The sequence below is a fragment of the Babylonia areolata genome, chromosome 5 (assembly GCF_041734735.1).
Source record: "Babylonia areolata isolate BAREFJ2019XMU chromosome 5, ASM4173473v1, whole genome shotgun sequence".
NCBI lineage: Eukaryota > Metazoa > Mollusca > Gastropoda > Neogastropoda > Buccinidae > Babylonia > Babylonia areolata.
In genome coordinates, this window is record NC_134880.1 from 53328343 (window position 1) to 53346443 (window position 18101).

At 44.8% G+C, this 18101-nt stretch overlaps 1 protein-coding gene across 1 annotated transcript in view; it reads right to left on the reverse strand.

Annotated features, from left to right (window-relative positions):
• The window catches only part of LOC143282309 (chitin synthase chs-2-like), a 70343-nt gene that overhangs the window by 34851 nt on the left and 17391 nt on the right, over nucleotides 1-18101 (reverse strand). Inside the window, exons 5-6 of the mRNA XM_076587911.1 lie at nucleotides 4310-4511; nucleotides 634-771 (exon numbers count right to left, since the gene is read on the reverse strand). Of these exons, the coding sequence (XP_076444026.1) occupies nucleotides 634-771; nucleotides 4310-4511 (340 nt within the window). The remainder of the gene's footprint in view (nucleotides 1-633; nucleotides 772-4309; nucleotides 4512-18101) is intronic.

An 18101-nucleotide genomic window follows, 5' to 3' on the forward strand; every position in this document is an offset into this window, starting at 1 on the left:
CTTGGTTCTTTTTTTTACATTTTTTTAAATTTTATTGGTGATGAAGCAGGGGGATAGTGATGGTGACTATGTTGCTGTGGAGGTCAATCTAGCTTTGGATCTACAGGACAAGGCTGTATACTCTCCGCTTTCTTTAATAATGATATCTCGGCGTTGACCAGGCTCGAGAGGTACAGGCACTTGCAGTGTTGGCCTGGAAATTTGAGTAACACAGTCAAACACGGGGGATGACACTCATCTGTGTGGTCCCAGTCTTCCCGTGTAAGCCCCAAATACACTTAGCGCTGAGTTCGAGCCGGCTGCGGGCCGAAAAAACAAACAAACAACAAAACAAACAAACAAACAAAGAACCACTTCCGCTGAGAATCGAACCCGCTTCCTCCCAACCGGCTAACCAGTTGGCCGTGGCGGCTGGTTCAGCAAAAGAGACATACCTTTGATATCTTACCAAATGTACGACACGCATACAACTTAGTAAGACAAGAGATTAACGGATAATGAACAAACCTATATTGCTCAGCCAATCTTTGTACCATGCGACAGCTCTCAGCCGAACCGAATCTCTGAGCATGCACAACTAACAGGGGACATGAATGTATTCTGCGTTCACTTTCTGTACGGACATGACATTACCCAGAGCATGTTGCCGATGGAGGGGCACTGGAAGTTGCCGAACAGCGCCCTGAAGAGGCTCTCCAGGAAGGTGACCAGGTAGGGCAGACACACCACGCCAATCAGCAGGTACACCCACCTGTCACGGTTCTCCTTGCCCTGGGTCACACACACACACACACACACACACACACACACACACACACACACACACACACACACACACACACACGGGTCAGGTTGGAGTATACTCGTGGAGTCTATGTCTTTCGTTTTGTCAACCGATTGGAATCATTCTCTGTTGTGTTTGTCTTTCGACCTATGTCTCTTTACATTTAATAAGTGAATCGACCAGCACACCAACCAACCAACCAATTAATTCCAGTCACTTACCTACCCAGCCACACACCCGACATCCACAGTGAACACCTAACACAACAACATTCAATCATATACACACATACCAACCAACCAACACACCCACATTGAACACCTAACACAACATTATTCAATCATATACACACATACCAACCAACCAACACACCCACATTGAACACCTAACACAACAACATTCAATCATAAACACACATATTAACACACCCACACCCACATTGAACACCCAACACATCAACATTCAATCACATACACATACCAACCAACACACCCACATTGAACACCTAACACAACATTCAATCATATACACACATACCAACCAACAACACACCCACATTGAACACCTAACACAACAACATTCAATCATAAACACACATACCAACCAACCAACACACCCACATTGAACACCTAACACAACAACATTCAATCATATACACACATACCAACCAACCAACACACCCACATTGAACACCTAACACAACAACATTCAATCATATACACACATACCAACCAACCAACACACCCACATTGAACACCTAACACAACAACATTCAATCATACACACACATACCAACACACCCACACCCACATTGAACACCCAACACAACAACATTAAAATCATATACACACATACCAACCAACACACCCACATTGAACACCTAACACAACAACATTCAATCATAAAACACACATACCAACAACACAGCCACACCCACATTGAACACCTAACACAACAACATTCAATCATAAAACACACATACCAACCAACCAACACACCCACATCGAACACCTAACACAACATTCAATCATACACACATACGAACCAACCAACACACCCACACCCACATTGAACACCTAACACAACATTCAATCATATACACACATACCAACCAACCAACACACCCACATTGAACACCTAACACAACAACATTCAATCATAAACACACATACCAACACACCCACACCCACATTGAACACCCAACACATCAACATTCAATCACATACACATACCAACCAACACACCCACACCCACATTGAACACCTAACACAACATTCAATCATATACACACATACCAACCCCCCCCCCCCACACACACACACATTGATACCTAACACAACATTCAATCATAAACACACATAATAACACACCCACACCCACATTGAACACCTAACACAACAACATTCAATCATATAACACACATACCAACCAACCAACACACCCACATCCACATTGAACACCTAACACATCAACATTCAATCATATACACATACCAACAAGCCACACACCCACATTAAACACCTAACACAACAAAATTCAATCATACACACACATACCAACCAACCAACACACCCACATCGAACACCTAACACAACAACATTCAATCATATACACACATACTAACCAACCAACACACCCACATTGAACACCCAACACAACAACATTCAATCATATACACACATACCAACCAACCAACACACCCATCTGACCAACCAAGCCGTCAAAAAAGCAACACCACCTTCACCACCACCTCCAAAAACTAAACAACAACAACAACAATAACAGCAACAACAAAGACGACAGCGATTATGATGACCACGTCAACAACAACAACAATAACGGCAACAACAACGACGAGGACAACCGACACGACAGTAGCAAAAACAACAATTTAGATGATGACGACAATATCAACAAGAATGAAAATGACGGCATCGACGACAACAACAACAACTGCTACAACAACATTATCAACAACAACAACAACAACAGCAAAACAGCAGCAGCAACAACAACGATGATGACGACGACGACGACGATATCATCAACGACAACAATAACAACACAAACAACAACTTCTATAACTGCAGCAACAATAACAAAAAACAAAACTACGACGGCGACAAGGACAACAACAACTACAGCAATACCAGCAACGACAACAACAACAGTACTAACACTACCACCAACACCAACACCACCACCACCACCAACAACGACAACAACAACAGTACTAACATTACCACCAACACCACCACCACTACCAACAACAAAACAACAGCAACAACAACAGTACTAACACTACCACCACCAACACCACCACCACCACCACCACCAACAACAACAACAGCAACAACAATAGTACTAACACTTCCACCAACACCAACACCACCACCACCAACAACAAAACAACAGCAACAACAACAGTACTAACACTACCACCAACACCAACACCACCACCACCACCAACAACAACAACAGCAACAACAATAGTACTAACACTTCCACCAACACCACCACCACCACCACCACCAACAAAACAACAGCAACAACAACAGTACTAACACTACCACCAACACCACCACCACCACTACTACCATCACCACCACCACCAACAACAGTACTAACACTACCACCAACACCACCACCACCACCACCACCAACAAAACAACAGCAACAACAACAGTACTAACACTACCACCAACACCACCACCACCACTACTACCATCACCACCACCACCAACAACAGTACTAACACTACCACCAACACCACCACCACCACCACCACCAACAAAACAACAGCAACAACAACAGTACTAACACTACCACCAACACCAACACCACCACCACCATTACCACCATCACCAACAGTACTAACACTACCACCAACACCAACACCACCACCAACACCAACACCACCACCAACACCATCACCACCACCAACACCAACACCAACACCAACACCACCACCACCAACAACAAAACAACAGCAACAACAACAGTATTAACACTACCACCAACACCACCACCAACAACAACAGCAACAACAATAGTACTAACACTTCCACCAACACCAACACCACCACCACCACTACTACCATCACCACCAACAACAACAACAGTACTAACACTACCACCAACACCACCACCACTACCACCAACAAAACAACAGCAACAACAACAGTACTAACACTACCACCAACACCACCACCGCCACCACCACTACCACCATCACCACCACCAACAACAACAGTACTAACACTACCACCAACACCACCACCACCAACAACAAAACAACAGCAACAACAACAGTACTAACACTACCACCAACACCAACACCACCACCACTACCAACAACAACAACAGCAACGACAACAGTACTAACACAAACACCAACACCACCACCAACAACAACAACAGCAACAACAATAGTACTAACACTACAACCAACACCAACACCACCACCACCACCACCACCAACAACAACAACAACAGCAACAACAACGACATCTCCAGAGCCCCTACCAGACTGGTGTTGCCCACGGCGTTAGTGAGAAGCAGGAGGGTGGCCTTGCTGAGGACAGCGGTGCCCAGGACGCAGAGGAAGAGGAAGAGGAAGAAGAAGAGCTTGAGGCCCTTGGTGGCCACTTCCAGCCAGCTGGTGCTTCCCGCCTGAAGGGCCTCGCTCTTCCGGGACACTGTCTTGAACACGTCCCATGGCTGGAAGCTGCGAGGAGTACGGCGTGGTGTGATATTGTGTGCTGTTATACACAGTGATGTGATGTGGTGTGATGTGGTGTGGTGCGGTGTGATGTGATTAATGTAATGAACTGTCTCTCTCTTCCGGGACACTGTCTTGAACACGTCCCATGGCTGGAAGCTTCGGGGAGTAGGGTGTGGTGTGATATTGTGTGCTGTTATACACAGTGATGTGATGTGGTGTGGTGTGATGTGATTAATGTAATGAACTGTCTCTCTCTTCCGGGACACTGTCTTGAACACGTCCCATGGCTGGAAGCTTCGGGGAGTAGGGTGTGGTGTGATATTGTGTGCTGTTATACACAGTGATGTGATGTGGTGTGATGTGGTGTGGTGTGATGTGATGTGATTAATGTAATGAACTGTCTCTCTCTTCCGGGACACTGTCTTGAAGACATGGTTGGAAGCTGGGGGGTACGGTGTGATGTGATATGTCATCATGCACAATAATGCAATGCAATGCAATGCAACGTCATGTCATGGGACGTGAAGTGACGTAATGTGATGTAATGCAATGTAATTGTGATGTGATGTGATGTGATGTGATGTGGTGTGGTGTGGTGTGATGTGATGTGATGTGGTGTGGTGTGGTGTGGTGTGGTGTGATGTGATGTGGTGTGGTGTGGTGTGATGTGATGTGATACAGTGCATGGCCTCGTTCTTCCGCGACACCGCTGTGAACGCGCTCCATGGCCGTAAGATGTTATATAACACAACGTGTTGTTAGGCAACGCAGTGCACTGCACTGTGTTTGCAACATGGTGGTATAACAAAGTTCTAACACACAATTACGTCATGCAGTGTTACTTCTGATTTCGTGAGCCGCGGTTAACAGGTTCAGTTTTTCTCTCTCTCTCCCTCTTTCTCTCTCTCCCTCTCTCTCTCTCTCTCAATCACACACACACACACACACACACACACACACACACACACACACACACACACACACACACACACAGAGTTTATACAGTTTGAAGACACTGACATATCCACATACGCAGAAACTGTTCAAAGACTAATACCCACCCCTCTCTCCACCTCTCTCATCAGTTGTGATTTCCACGGGCGAACAGTGTGGGTGGGGGAAATCAGCGGGAACACCACACTAATGTCCATGCACACAGGTGAAAAACCTGGGCTTCTACGCATCATTTCATCGTTAAGCCCTCCTCACACACAGCTTGCGTTAAGCCCCGTACACACACACGTCGGGTTTGGCCGCGCGCCCATCAGCAAACACAGCAGACCGCCAAAGCGCAATAACTCTTCTAAAAGTTGGCCGCCAGGAGACCTCAGGCGTTAAAGGCTTTTCCCGTTTGTGACGTCACATGGCGGCGAGGCTTCCGTGTGACTGGCTTTATGACTCACACCAAACCAGGAGTAAACGAGTAAAATCGGTTCGCTGGTCTTTTCAATATCTTATCCCTGGGTGATGATGATGACGATAGAGAGAGAGAGAGAGAGAGAGAGAGAGAGAGAGAGAGAGAGAGAGAGAGAGGACAAGACAAATGGTTTAATGTGTTTCGGCTATAGGCATACATACACAGGGGTTATTTGGGAGGGGCATGAGAGAGAGAGAGAGAGAGAGAGAGAGACACACACACACACACACACACACACACACACACACACACACACACACACACACACACACACACACAGAGACAGAGTACAAATGATGCTCCTCTGCTTTTCCTGGTACTTCATGCGGGAGAACGAACAGAAGTGCACGACTGCCGCTTGTCCAGAACCATTATTTCTATATTGCTTTATTTCTCACACTCTTCGCCTGTTCCATTTCATTTCTGACTTGGTATGGCCACATAACATGACCTTGACTATGGCCTTGATCAAACAATCCTCCCGGGAACTGTTCAGGGAAGGAGGCGGAGGGGGAGACAAAAAACAAAACAAAACAAAACAAAACGAAAAACCCCAAAAAGACAACAACGATGGACTGACAACACTGCAGAATGGACGAAAAAAACCAAAACAAAACAAAACAAAAAACCCCAAAAGAAACTGCAGCGGCCCACTCTGACCATGCAACATGCAGAGCTGGAAGAAAAGAGGGAAAATGGCGAACGATTTATTAACTTCTCTCGACAACAACGAAATCTCTATTATCTCCCTCCTTGATCTTTCAGCCGCCTTTGATACTGTTGATCATCGGATTCTCCTCAACCGTCTGAATAACACCTTTGGAATCTGCGATCTTGCAGTGTGTCTCCGATCCGACTTATAACCGTGGTCACATTGATGACTGGGTTATCTACAAGGAAGATGATGGCATTCTGAAGACAACAGCTGTTGACCACGTCCTGTCTTCTGACCATTCCTGTGTGGTGTGCAGTCTGAACCTCTCCAAGCATCCCAACCCACGAAGCTGGAGAGAAGTACGAAAGCTGGCTTCAGTAGTTATCCAGGCTTTCAAAGCTGACCTCCAGACTGACCTACCACCAAGGCCATCAGCAGAGGACTTCTCCCATGTGCCTGCGTGCTACCCTGGACAAGCACGCTCCGCCGACCCGTCGCTTTGTCTCTCACTGGCCCCCCTCACCATGGTACAAGACTGTGGGACCCGAGCATCATGAGGCCTAAGCAGGAAAGAAGGCGTGCTGAGAGGGCGTGGCGTGCCTCTGGCCTTACAGTCCACCGGCAGATCTTTCAGGCTGCCAGAAACCGTGCTACTGACATCGCTGATCGTGCCAAGAGTGCACTTTACTCAGCAAAAAGTCTGGCACAACAAGCAAACAATCATTCAACATCACAAACACTCTTCTTCGCAAAGCAAGAACAACGCGCCTTCCAACAATCTATACCAGCCAAGAACTCTCACAGAAATTTGCAGACTTTTTTGCCAATGAGAATACGATAGTACGCCATAATCTTGACTATGTTGTTCCCCAGGTTACACACCAACAGCTGTTCGTGTATACAAAGGTCCTTGTCTCCTCCTGTTTGAGCCTGTTGATGAACAAACTCTAAAGAAGATCCGCTTAAACGCAGCGCAAAAGTCCTGTGAAATCGACCCTGTCCCCTCAGCTGTTTTCCTTCAATGTCTTGATGTCCTGTTTCCGTGCATCACTCATGTTGTGAATGATTCACTTCTGTCTGCTTGCTTTCCATACATCACTCATGTTGTGAATGATTCACCTCTGTCTGCTTGCTTTCCGTACATCACTCATGTTGTTAATGATTCACTTCTGTCTGCTTGCTTTCCGTACATCACTCATGTTGTGAATGATTCACTTCTGTCTGCTTGCTTTCCATACATCACTCATGTTGTGAATGATTCACTTCTGTCTGCTTGCTTTCCGTACATCACTCATGTTGTGAATGATTCACTTCTGTCTGCTTGCTTTCCGTACATCACTCATGTTGTGAATGATTCACTTCTGTCTGCTTGTTTTCCGTCGTTTTCAAACACGCTGTTGTGCGTCTACTCATAAAGAAGCCTTCCTCAGACCAGAACAATCTGAAAAATTACACACCTGTCTAAAATGCGTTCTTCCTTTCCAAAATTTTAGAAAAAGTCATCCTCTCCCAGCTTCTTAAACACCTAGAGCAGAACGATCTTTTCGACCATCATCAGTCTGCTTACCGACAAGCCCATACTACCGAAACAGCACTGCTGAAGACTATAAACGACATTCTCTGTGGTTTTGACGATGACAAAATTTCAGTTCTTGCTCTTTTAGATCTTACTGCAGCATTTGATACAATTGATCATACACTTCTCATTGAGAGGCTCAAACATTCTTTTGGCATTCACGATATTGATCTTTCCTGGTTTCAGTCCTACTTAACGAATCGAACTCAGACTGTCTGTGTAACTGGCAAATATTCTAACGAAACTCCGTTATCATTTGGTGTCCCACAGGGATTAGTCCTTGGCCCTATTCTGTTTGTTCTGTATGCTACCCCACTGTCTGATGTTATAAAAAGTCACTGTCTCTCGCACGAGAGCTTCGCTAACGACACTCAACTCTATCAGTTGGCTTCTATTGCTGAAACTGATAAACTGATGACATAAATGCAAAAGTGTATAACAGACTTGAAGTCTTGGATGACCTTCAACAAACTACAACTAAATGATGAAAAGACTGAACTGTTGCTTGCTTGCCCGAAGAAATTTATGAACCACCCGTCTCTCCCTCTTTCTCTTCTGGTTAACAACACTGTCATTCCTGTCTCCCAATCAGTGCGGAGCCTCGGTGTCAGTCTTGACCACAGTCTGTCATTTCAGCGACACATTTCGAACATCTGCAAATCAGCTTATCTTGAATTGCGAAGAATTAGTGCTATTCGCCATTACCTGTCTATGGAAGCAACGAAAACATCAATCTGTGCGTTTGTTTTGTCTAGGATTGATTACTGCAACTCCGTTCTTGTCGGCACTCCAAAAACTTCACTTGATAAGCTTCAAAGAGTTCAGAACAATGCTGCTCGACTTTTTTTCAGATCCTCCAAATTTGAACACGTCACTCCTCTCTTCCACTCTCTTTACTGGCTACCAGTTTAAAAAAAGAATATAATACAAACTTTCTGCTCTGACGTTTTCTGCCTTCTCAAGCTCTGGCCCTCGTTACCTCTCAGACCTCTCTGAAGTGGAAGGATTTTTTTTTTTTTTTAAATAATAACCCCCTCCCTGCTCCTCCACATCCTCCCCCCTATATCAGGACGACGCTACAGAACTTTTAAGTTGAAATCCAGAGCTCTGAAGACTTTTATTCCACGTTCAATCCACCTTTTAAATTCTTGAGAACTGTGTCCGTGCATGATAGGCTGTACCTTGTTATAGTTGTGGTGTGTGTGTGTGTGTGTGTGTGTGTGTGTGTGTGTGTGTGTGTGTGTGTGTGTGTGTGTGTGTGTGTGTTTACTGAGCTTAAAACGTGACAACTGGTTATAATGAATGTGCAATATGTAGGAAGAATAATGTGCAATATGCAGGATGAATGTACAATGAATATGTCTAATGCTAACGTCCATATTCTAAATATATTTCTGTTTAATAATTACGATGTAATAATTAATTGCAATGTTTTTAAAAGCGAATATGTGAAATGCTTTTATTTGAGAACATATGTTTATTACTCTTGTTTAATCAAGTTATCCGCGCGTGTGGGGTGGGTGGTGGTGGGGGAGGAGGGGGGATGGGTGTGTGTGTGTGTGTGTGGGGGGGGGGGGGGGGGGTGCGGTGCGGTTGTGTGCTGATTATCTGGTTGTGGTTTTCCGCAATTCATCTTTATTCTTATCTTATCTGTCTATTATAATCAATGTGCAGTATAGTAGGCTATGTTTATAATTATATTCAAATAATGTTTCTTAATTCTTTCTGTTTTTACATTAAGAATACTAGTTATTACCTGCAGTGTGTGGATGTATGTATGAAACGATGTATGTGATATTATTTTACATTTGTATCTTCGTAATATTTGCAGGGGCTGTTGTTGGCTTTTACAGTTATGGTCCCCATGTTGTTTACTTGTCTATGTTGTGATAATGCACCTGGCCAAATTTCTCCAGTTGGAGATAATAAAGTTATTCTTATCTTATCTTATCTTATCTTATCTCTCTCCCCTCCCCATGCCTAAAAAGAAAACGCCCCGATAAAACAAACCGAATGGGTCATAACTGAAGCGATCAAGCAGTCAGTGACAGTGACGAGAGAGAGAAACTGACGAGGGGGCGAAGGGGGAATGACGCTGTCAGTCAACCGGCAGTCAACCAATTATCACGCAGTCTCCATCCCGTGCACGAGGTCAGGGGGCGCTGGGTGCGTGTGGTCTGCGTGTGTCAACACCACACCTTTCGCTCCTTTTGTCCGCTCCACGTTGTGCCAACCACATGGACCAAACCTCCACGTTGTGCCATCCATATGGACCAAACCTCCACGTTGTGCCCTCCACATGGACCAGACCTCCACGTTGTGCCCTCCACATGGACCAAACCTCCACGTTGTGCCCTCCACATGGACCAAACCTCCACATTGTGCCCTCCACATGGACCAGACCTCCACGTTGTGCCCTCCACATGGACCAAACCTCCACGTTGTGCCCTCCACATGGACCAAACCTCCACGTTGTGCCATCCACATGGACCAAACCTCCACGTTGTGCCCTCCACATGGACCAAACCTCCACGTTGTGCCCTCCACATGGACCAACCTCCACGTTGTGCCAACCACATGGACCAAACCTCCACGTTGTGCTCCACATGGACAAACCTCCACGTGTGCCACCATGGACAAACCTCCACGTTGTGCACTCCATGGACCAGAAATCCACGTTGTGCCCTCCACATGGACTAAACCTCCACGCTGTGCCCTCCACATGGACCAAACCTCCACGTTGTGCCATCCATATGGACCAAACCTCCACGTTGTGCCCTCCACATGGATCAAACCTCCACGTTGTGCCCTCCACATGGACCAAACTTCCACGTTGTGCCAACCACATGGACCAAACCTCCACGTTGTGCCCTCCACATGGACCAAACCTCCACGTTGTGCCATCCACATGGACCAAACCTCCACGTTGTGCACTCCACATGGACCAGAAATCCACGTTGTGCCCTCCACATGGACCAAACCTCTACATTGTGCCCTCCACAGGGACCAAACCTCCACGCTGGGCCCTCCACATGGACCAAACCTCCACGTTGTGCCCTCCACATGGACTAAACCTCCACGCTGTGCCCTCCACATGGACCAAACCTCCACGTTGTGCCATCCATATGGACCAAACCTCCACGTTGTGCCCTCCACATGGACCAAACCTCCACGTTGTTCCCTCCACATGGACCAAACCTCCACGTTGTGCCCTCCACATGGACCAAACCTCCACGTTGTGCACTCCACATGGACCAAACCTCCACGTTGTGCCCTCCACATGGACCAAATCTCCACGTTGTGCCCTCCACATGGACCAAACCTCCACGTTTTGCACTCCACATGGACCAGAAATCCACGTTGTGCCCTCCACATGGACTAAACCTCCACGCTGTGCCCTCGACATGGACCAAACCTCCACGTTGTGCCATCCATATGGACCAAACCTCCACGTTGTGCCCTCCACATGGACCAAACCTCCACGTTGTGCCCTCCACATGGACCAAACCTCCACGTTGTGCCCTCCACATGGACTAAACCTCCACGCTGTGCCCTCCACATGGACCAAACCTCCACGTTGTGCCATCCATATGGACCAAACCTCCACGTTGTGCCCTCCACATGGACCAAACCTCCACATTGTGCCCTCCACATGGACCAAACCACGTTGTGCCCTCCACATGGACCAAACCTCTACATTGTGCCCTCCACATGGACCAAACCTCTACATTGTGCCCTCCACATGGACCAAACCTCCACATTGTGCCCTCCACATGGACCAAACCTCCACGTTGTGCCCTCCACATGGACCAAACCTCCACATTGTGCCATCCACATGGACCAAACCTCCACATTGTGCCCTCCACATGGACCAAACCTCCACGTTGTGCCATCCACATGGACCAAACCCTCTCCTGTACCTACATCCTTCCCTCCCACCCCCTCTCACCTCTCTCGTCACGGTTTGGAGACATAGACACACAGAGGGAGGGAGAGAGAGAGAGAGAGAGAGAGAGAGAGAGAGAGAGAGACGGACAGACAGGCAGAGATAGAACCACACAGAGAAAAAGAGAGACGGACGGATAAACAGACACACAGACAGTGAGAGAGAGAGAGATTATGCAATTTATTATTATTCATTTTAAGCCTTTAACCTAAAGAGGGGCAATGCTAACATTAATGAACAAAAAATACAGTTAGACACAGGTACAACAGGTCCTTCCAAAATTCTATAACAAAGACATCACGACTTAAGTCTCTCTTGATTGAAATGCTTTGTATTGCATAATGCACAATTACACACACTTGTTTCATTAATGGATGCCACCAACAGACTCAGTCGAAATAAACATGCCTCTCTTTGTAATATTTATTCGGTATAAACTCAAATCGGAAACCACCCAGAACACATACTCAACCGAATCTTTGCACAGTGGACATGACAATGCTGTATCATGAACATGTTTGTAGCGATAAACATGCACGTTAATTTCGGATATACCAAATCTAAACCCAGTTAACAACAGTCTGTCAGTATTTACAGAAAGATTTTTCTTCATAGAACGAATTGAACTATGATCTTTGTCTCTATGTATCAAATATCAATACATATCAAATCTATCAGTCGAATGAATATGGCTTTCGTGCCATTTGCAGTCTATTAGTTGTTTGCGAAACATACATATTAACATATTTCTTCTCCTACCCTTTGATAATCCTACGCATACCACATCCCAAATTCAAATAGACATATTCTTATATACCTTATCAATGTTAACCCCCTCGTCTAATTTATACATCATATCATGTCTTTAGTGGAAGCCTATCATTATTAATTTTTACAGTAATTTCAGCCGATATTTTATACATCTAACTGCCGAATTAATGTAATAGAATATCCGTTTGTTTCCTGTAAATCAAGTCATTCGATGTTTTTGTGTCAACCCCCAGAACGTCTTTGGTCCAAACAAATGTACCGATCCACAAGGAACAAGGCTTTCCTGTCTACAACTCCCAAACCAAAACAACATTACACAATAGGATGCATTTAGGTATAAACAATATGACAAAAAAATCCAGAGAGAGAGAGAGAGAGAGAGTTAGACAGACAGACAGACAGACAGAGACAGAGAATGAAAGTGATAGAAAAGAGAGAGAGAACGAGGGAGAGAGAGAGAACACACACACACACACACACACACACACACACACACACACACAACACAAAGATACAGACAGACAGACAGAGACAGAGACTGTTAAAGAGACAGACAGAGACAGGGAGAGAACGATAGAGAGACTATCAATAAAAAGAAGAAGTCTTTTTAAGGACAATGACAAAACAAGGGTGTGGTTTTGTTTTTATCCCTGTCAACCCCCTTCCTAGGGCCAACTACCTGAACAATACATGACAAAATCAAACGTGTGTCATGTGAGCAAGAATCAGAGAGACAGAGAGAGAAAGAGAGAGAGAGGGAGGCAGAGACAGACAGACAGACAGAGAGAAATGCACAGAGAGAGAGAGAGAGACAGACAGACAGTGACAGACAGACGGAGCGACAGACAGACAGACACACACACACACACATACACCGCATGGACGCGTGCACGAGTGCACACAGACAGACAGACAGACAGACACACACACACACACACACACACACAACACACACACACACATTCACGCGCGCGCGTTCGCAGTCACGTACATTTCATGAAGCGAACGTTTGTTCCACGTGTCGAGTCATCCCCCAAAATACCTGTTCACACACAGGCGCTAAAACACGTTTCATGACAACTTTCCTCCATACTGTGCACACCTGTGTGTATCCACTTGTCCCATTTAGCGTCTGTCCCACAGTGATGTTTGGGAGGGGGTGGGGGAGAGAGAGAAAGAGAGAGAGAGAGGGCGCAGGAGAGAGAGGGGGGGGGGAGAGATAGAGAGAGGTGGGGCGCACAGGAGAGAGAGAGAGAGAGAGAGAGAGAGAGAGAGAGAGAGAGAGAGAAAGAGAGCGATATATATATATATATATGTGTGTGTGTGTGTGTGTGTGTGTGTGTGTGTGTGTGTGTGTGTGTGTGTGTATGTGTATGTGTCAGAGTGAGTTTCTTGTACAGAATTTCTCCAAATGACAGCCATTGTGGGCTGGTTTGAGTCATTCTTCCATTAGTACCGTCTCTTTCAAAGAAAAAACGATATATTTGTAAGGGTGAGCCACCCCTCCTCCACCCCTTTCTCCGCTGACCAAGAAACACACCATTGCAGTTCACAGGCTACAATACACGTACATACGCACGCACGCACACACACAAAAACACACACGTACAAAGACGTACACACATACATATACAAACACACGAACACGAACACGCGCACACGCGCGCTCGCACACACACACACACACACAACACACATACACACGCGCGCGCGCGCACGCACATGCACACATTCAAACACACACAAGCAGATGAGACAGACAGACAGAAAGACACACACACACACACACACACACACACACACACACACACACACACACATCCAGTCCCCCCCACCACCCCAACCCCCCGCCCACCCCCACCCCACACACGAAAAAGGGTAGGCAGTCGGTGACAGACTTTCCCCACACAGACAGAGGGCAAACATGTCACCCCCCGACCTGCTATCTTTAGGCCACGTTCCTGGTCTGTGTCAATGTCGCATGGTCATGTAGATATGCTGATTAGCCACCCACATCCACATCCACCCACATCACCCACATCCACCCACATCACCCACATCCACCCACATCACCCACATCCACTCACACCGCATCTCGATCGCGAACATCCTCCGGGTTTCGTTGTTCCATTTATTCATTTATTTATTCATTCATTTTATCTATTTATTTATTTATTCATTTATTTATTTATCTATTTATTTATATATTTATCATCTATTTATCTTTCAAAATTCATTTATTTAATTATTTATTTATTCATCTATTATCTATGCATTCATTCATTCATTCATCTATATATTCATCTATGTTTTCATGTTTTTTTTAATTTTTTATCTTTTCAATTTTTTTTATTCGTCTATTCATGTATCTATTCCTTTATTCCTTTATCTGTTTATTTATTTATTTATCTATATGATACCGTTTATCACTCTGACATTATGTAACTTGTCCTTAGATAATTATGCCAATGTACTTTTTATATGTGATCTCTTTGAATACTTAGATACGTAGACATTTCTTAAGAGGGTCTAATCACTATTTAGTGTTCTTAGATAAATTTATTATGAAAGATATTTTCTTGGATGTGTCAGTGTAATGTAATTACACGTGATCTCTTGATCACACGAACACGAATATGTTATTTGCAATGCGTATTTTATGTTTGTATTGCGAGTGTTAAAAAAAATCATATCTCACGCTGGTATTGCGAGTTGCTGTTGTTTTTAATGCGTATTTTATGTTTGTATTGCGAGCTTTAAAAAAAAGAAGTACGTTTTCTGTCTGTATAGCAACACCATCGCGTGCAGATTTCTTTTTGAAGATGATAAAATTGGCATGACTTGAAGAAAGACTCCCCCCCTCCTCTCCCCGTCCAGCTTCACTGTCACCCCCAAGCTCCCCCCCCCCAGCCCACCCCCCTTCCCCATTAAAACCAAACAAACAACAAAACAAAACAACAACAACAAAACAAAAAACAAACAGAAAAAAAGAGAAAAAAAAGAAGTCACATCGAATCATGTTGCCTATAGTTCAGGCGACCGACAAGGGTGTATTTCAGGGCTGAACAGCCCTCGTTAGTCCTTAAAGCCAGTCACAGAGAAAGCGAAATGATGTGAAAAGGTCAACTAAAATGATGATAAAGAGGAACATTCATCAACATCTTTTTCAGTCTAGGAATAGTTTAAATTCAAAATATTTATCTCCTTAAGGGAAAACAATAAAAACGAAAACAAAACATGTTGTACACACACACACACACACACACACACACACACACACACACACACAGAGTCAAAATATATGATCCGTGACAGGAAAGTGTTCACATACCACATGCTCTCACGCAGGTACGCGCGCGCAGATATATACACACCGACACCCCCGCCATATATATAGCCTGTATAAGCACACCAACACACACACACACACGCACACCAGCACACACACACGAAAAGACGAAAGAAGAAAGAAAGAAAGAAAGAAAGAAAAAGCAATCTCGTACCCTTCAACCCAGGATTTGTCCGAACAGTCAGAACACTGGTTTTTCTGCGGAGATATGGAATCCGACACACACACGGTCATCTTGACACACACACACAAATCACTCTCACCCAACAACAACAACAACAATAACAACAGAATGCACAGCCTTCTTCAAGACACGTTAGCCCACAAAACACAAGGCCACTGTTTACCAATCCGTCACAACCCTTCACTTCACTTGGCTGTGGTCGTCACTTCCTCCACCCTTTTAACACCTTCATTCCGGATGCTCCGAGCTGGGATGGGGTCTGTTTGGGGCAGACACCCACCACACAATGGCGGCGTGATGAGGTCATTACTGACGTAACCTCCACCCAGGTCTCACTAAATGAATGAAGGATGGGTTTTCTTGCATCGCATCACGTTCTTTGATCCGAGTTAATTTGCATTGTGTTTTTAACTATTCCTGCTGCATTGGGTTTTCATCTTCTGTTTAGCTTGCAGCGGTCAACAACCCATTAAAAAAATGTATAGATCGACGACGGGCTGCGATAATTAATAGAATGTGTGTGTGTGTGTGTGTGTGTGTGTGTGTGTGTGTGTGTGTGTGTGTGTGTGTGTGTGTGTTACAGTCAAATCAACAGTTTATGTGACCTCTCTCTCTCTGTCTCTGTCTGTCTGTCTGTCTCTCTCTCGCTGTATAATTTTATCTGTATCTCGCCTCTTCTCCCTTTTTATTTCTGTATTTTGTTGCTTTCTTGCCTTTTCAAGTGGCTACGTTTTCTCTGTTATAATAATAATGATAATAATGATGATGAAGACATGTAAACTGAATGACCCTTTTCCGATTTACATAGCATACAGAGTCTAAAATTACAAGCGTGTGTGAACAGGCAGTAAACGAAAGTAACCATCCTGCTGATTCATCATGAAGAACATAATCGTAATACCATTCACACAAAGTTAATCATTTTCATAAGAGGCAAATCATTTCTCTAATCTGCAGATGGAAAATGAATTGTTTTAGGACAAAATATGTCAGTAATGTTTCTTGCATCTGTGGTGCTCACATAACAGCCGATCATATACCAACTTGCGATATGTTAAAGTCTCAAATCCCTGAACTGAAATCATCTTCAGTGTTGACGATCTTCAGCAGTCCATTGCTAATGTATGACTTTTTCAGCTCCTTGTTAAATAGTCCAGTTGGTTCGCTGTTATAGTTTATCAATAAATAATTTTCACACACACACACACACACACACACACACACACACTTTCACTTACTCGTATGCGTACACAGTAATTCCCCCCCCCCCCCCCTCCTCCCACTCGATTTTTTTCCTTCCCTCGTCTAATATCACTTACAGTGAAAAGACGTTAAACTAAAGAACGAAGTTAATCATTAGAACACAACAACAGCAACAACAAAAACACGGATACCTCCACAATCATACTGCTGGTCAGCATGAAAGTCGTCACGGCAGTTGTCTTTTTGATATGCGACTCATTTAAAGAGCCGATGTCACAGAGGGTACAAAAATATTAACCCCCGCCCTTCCCCCCACAAAAAATGTCCTGGGACAAAAAGAAAACTTCAAGGACCATTCTGGACAGGGGAAGGGGTCAATGGGGCACGATCTATACTGTGCTAGAAGTCCGATGACCCCCCCACACGAACAAACAGACACCGGACAAGACACTCTTGTCTCTCCAACTTGACTCCCCAAACAGAAGTTCCGAT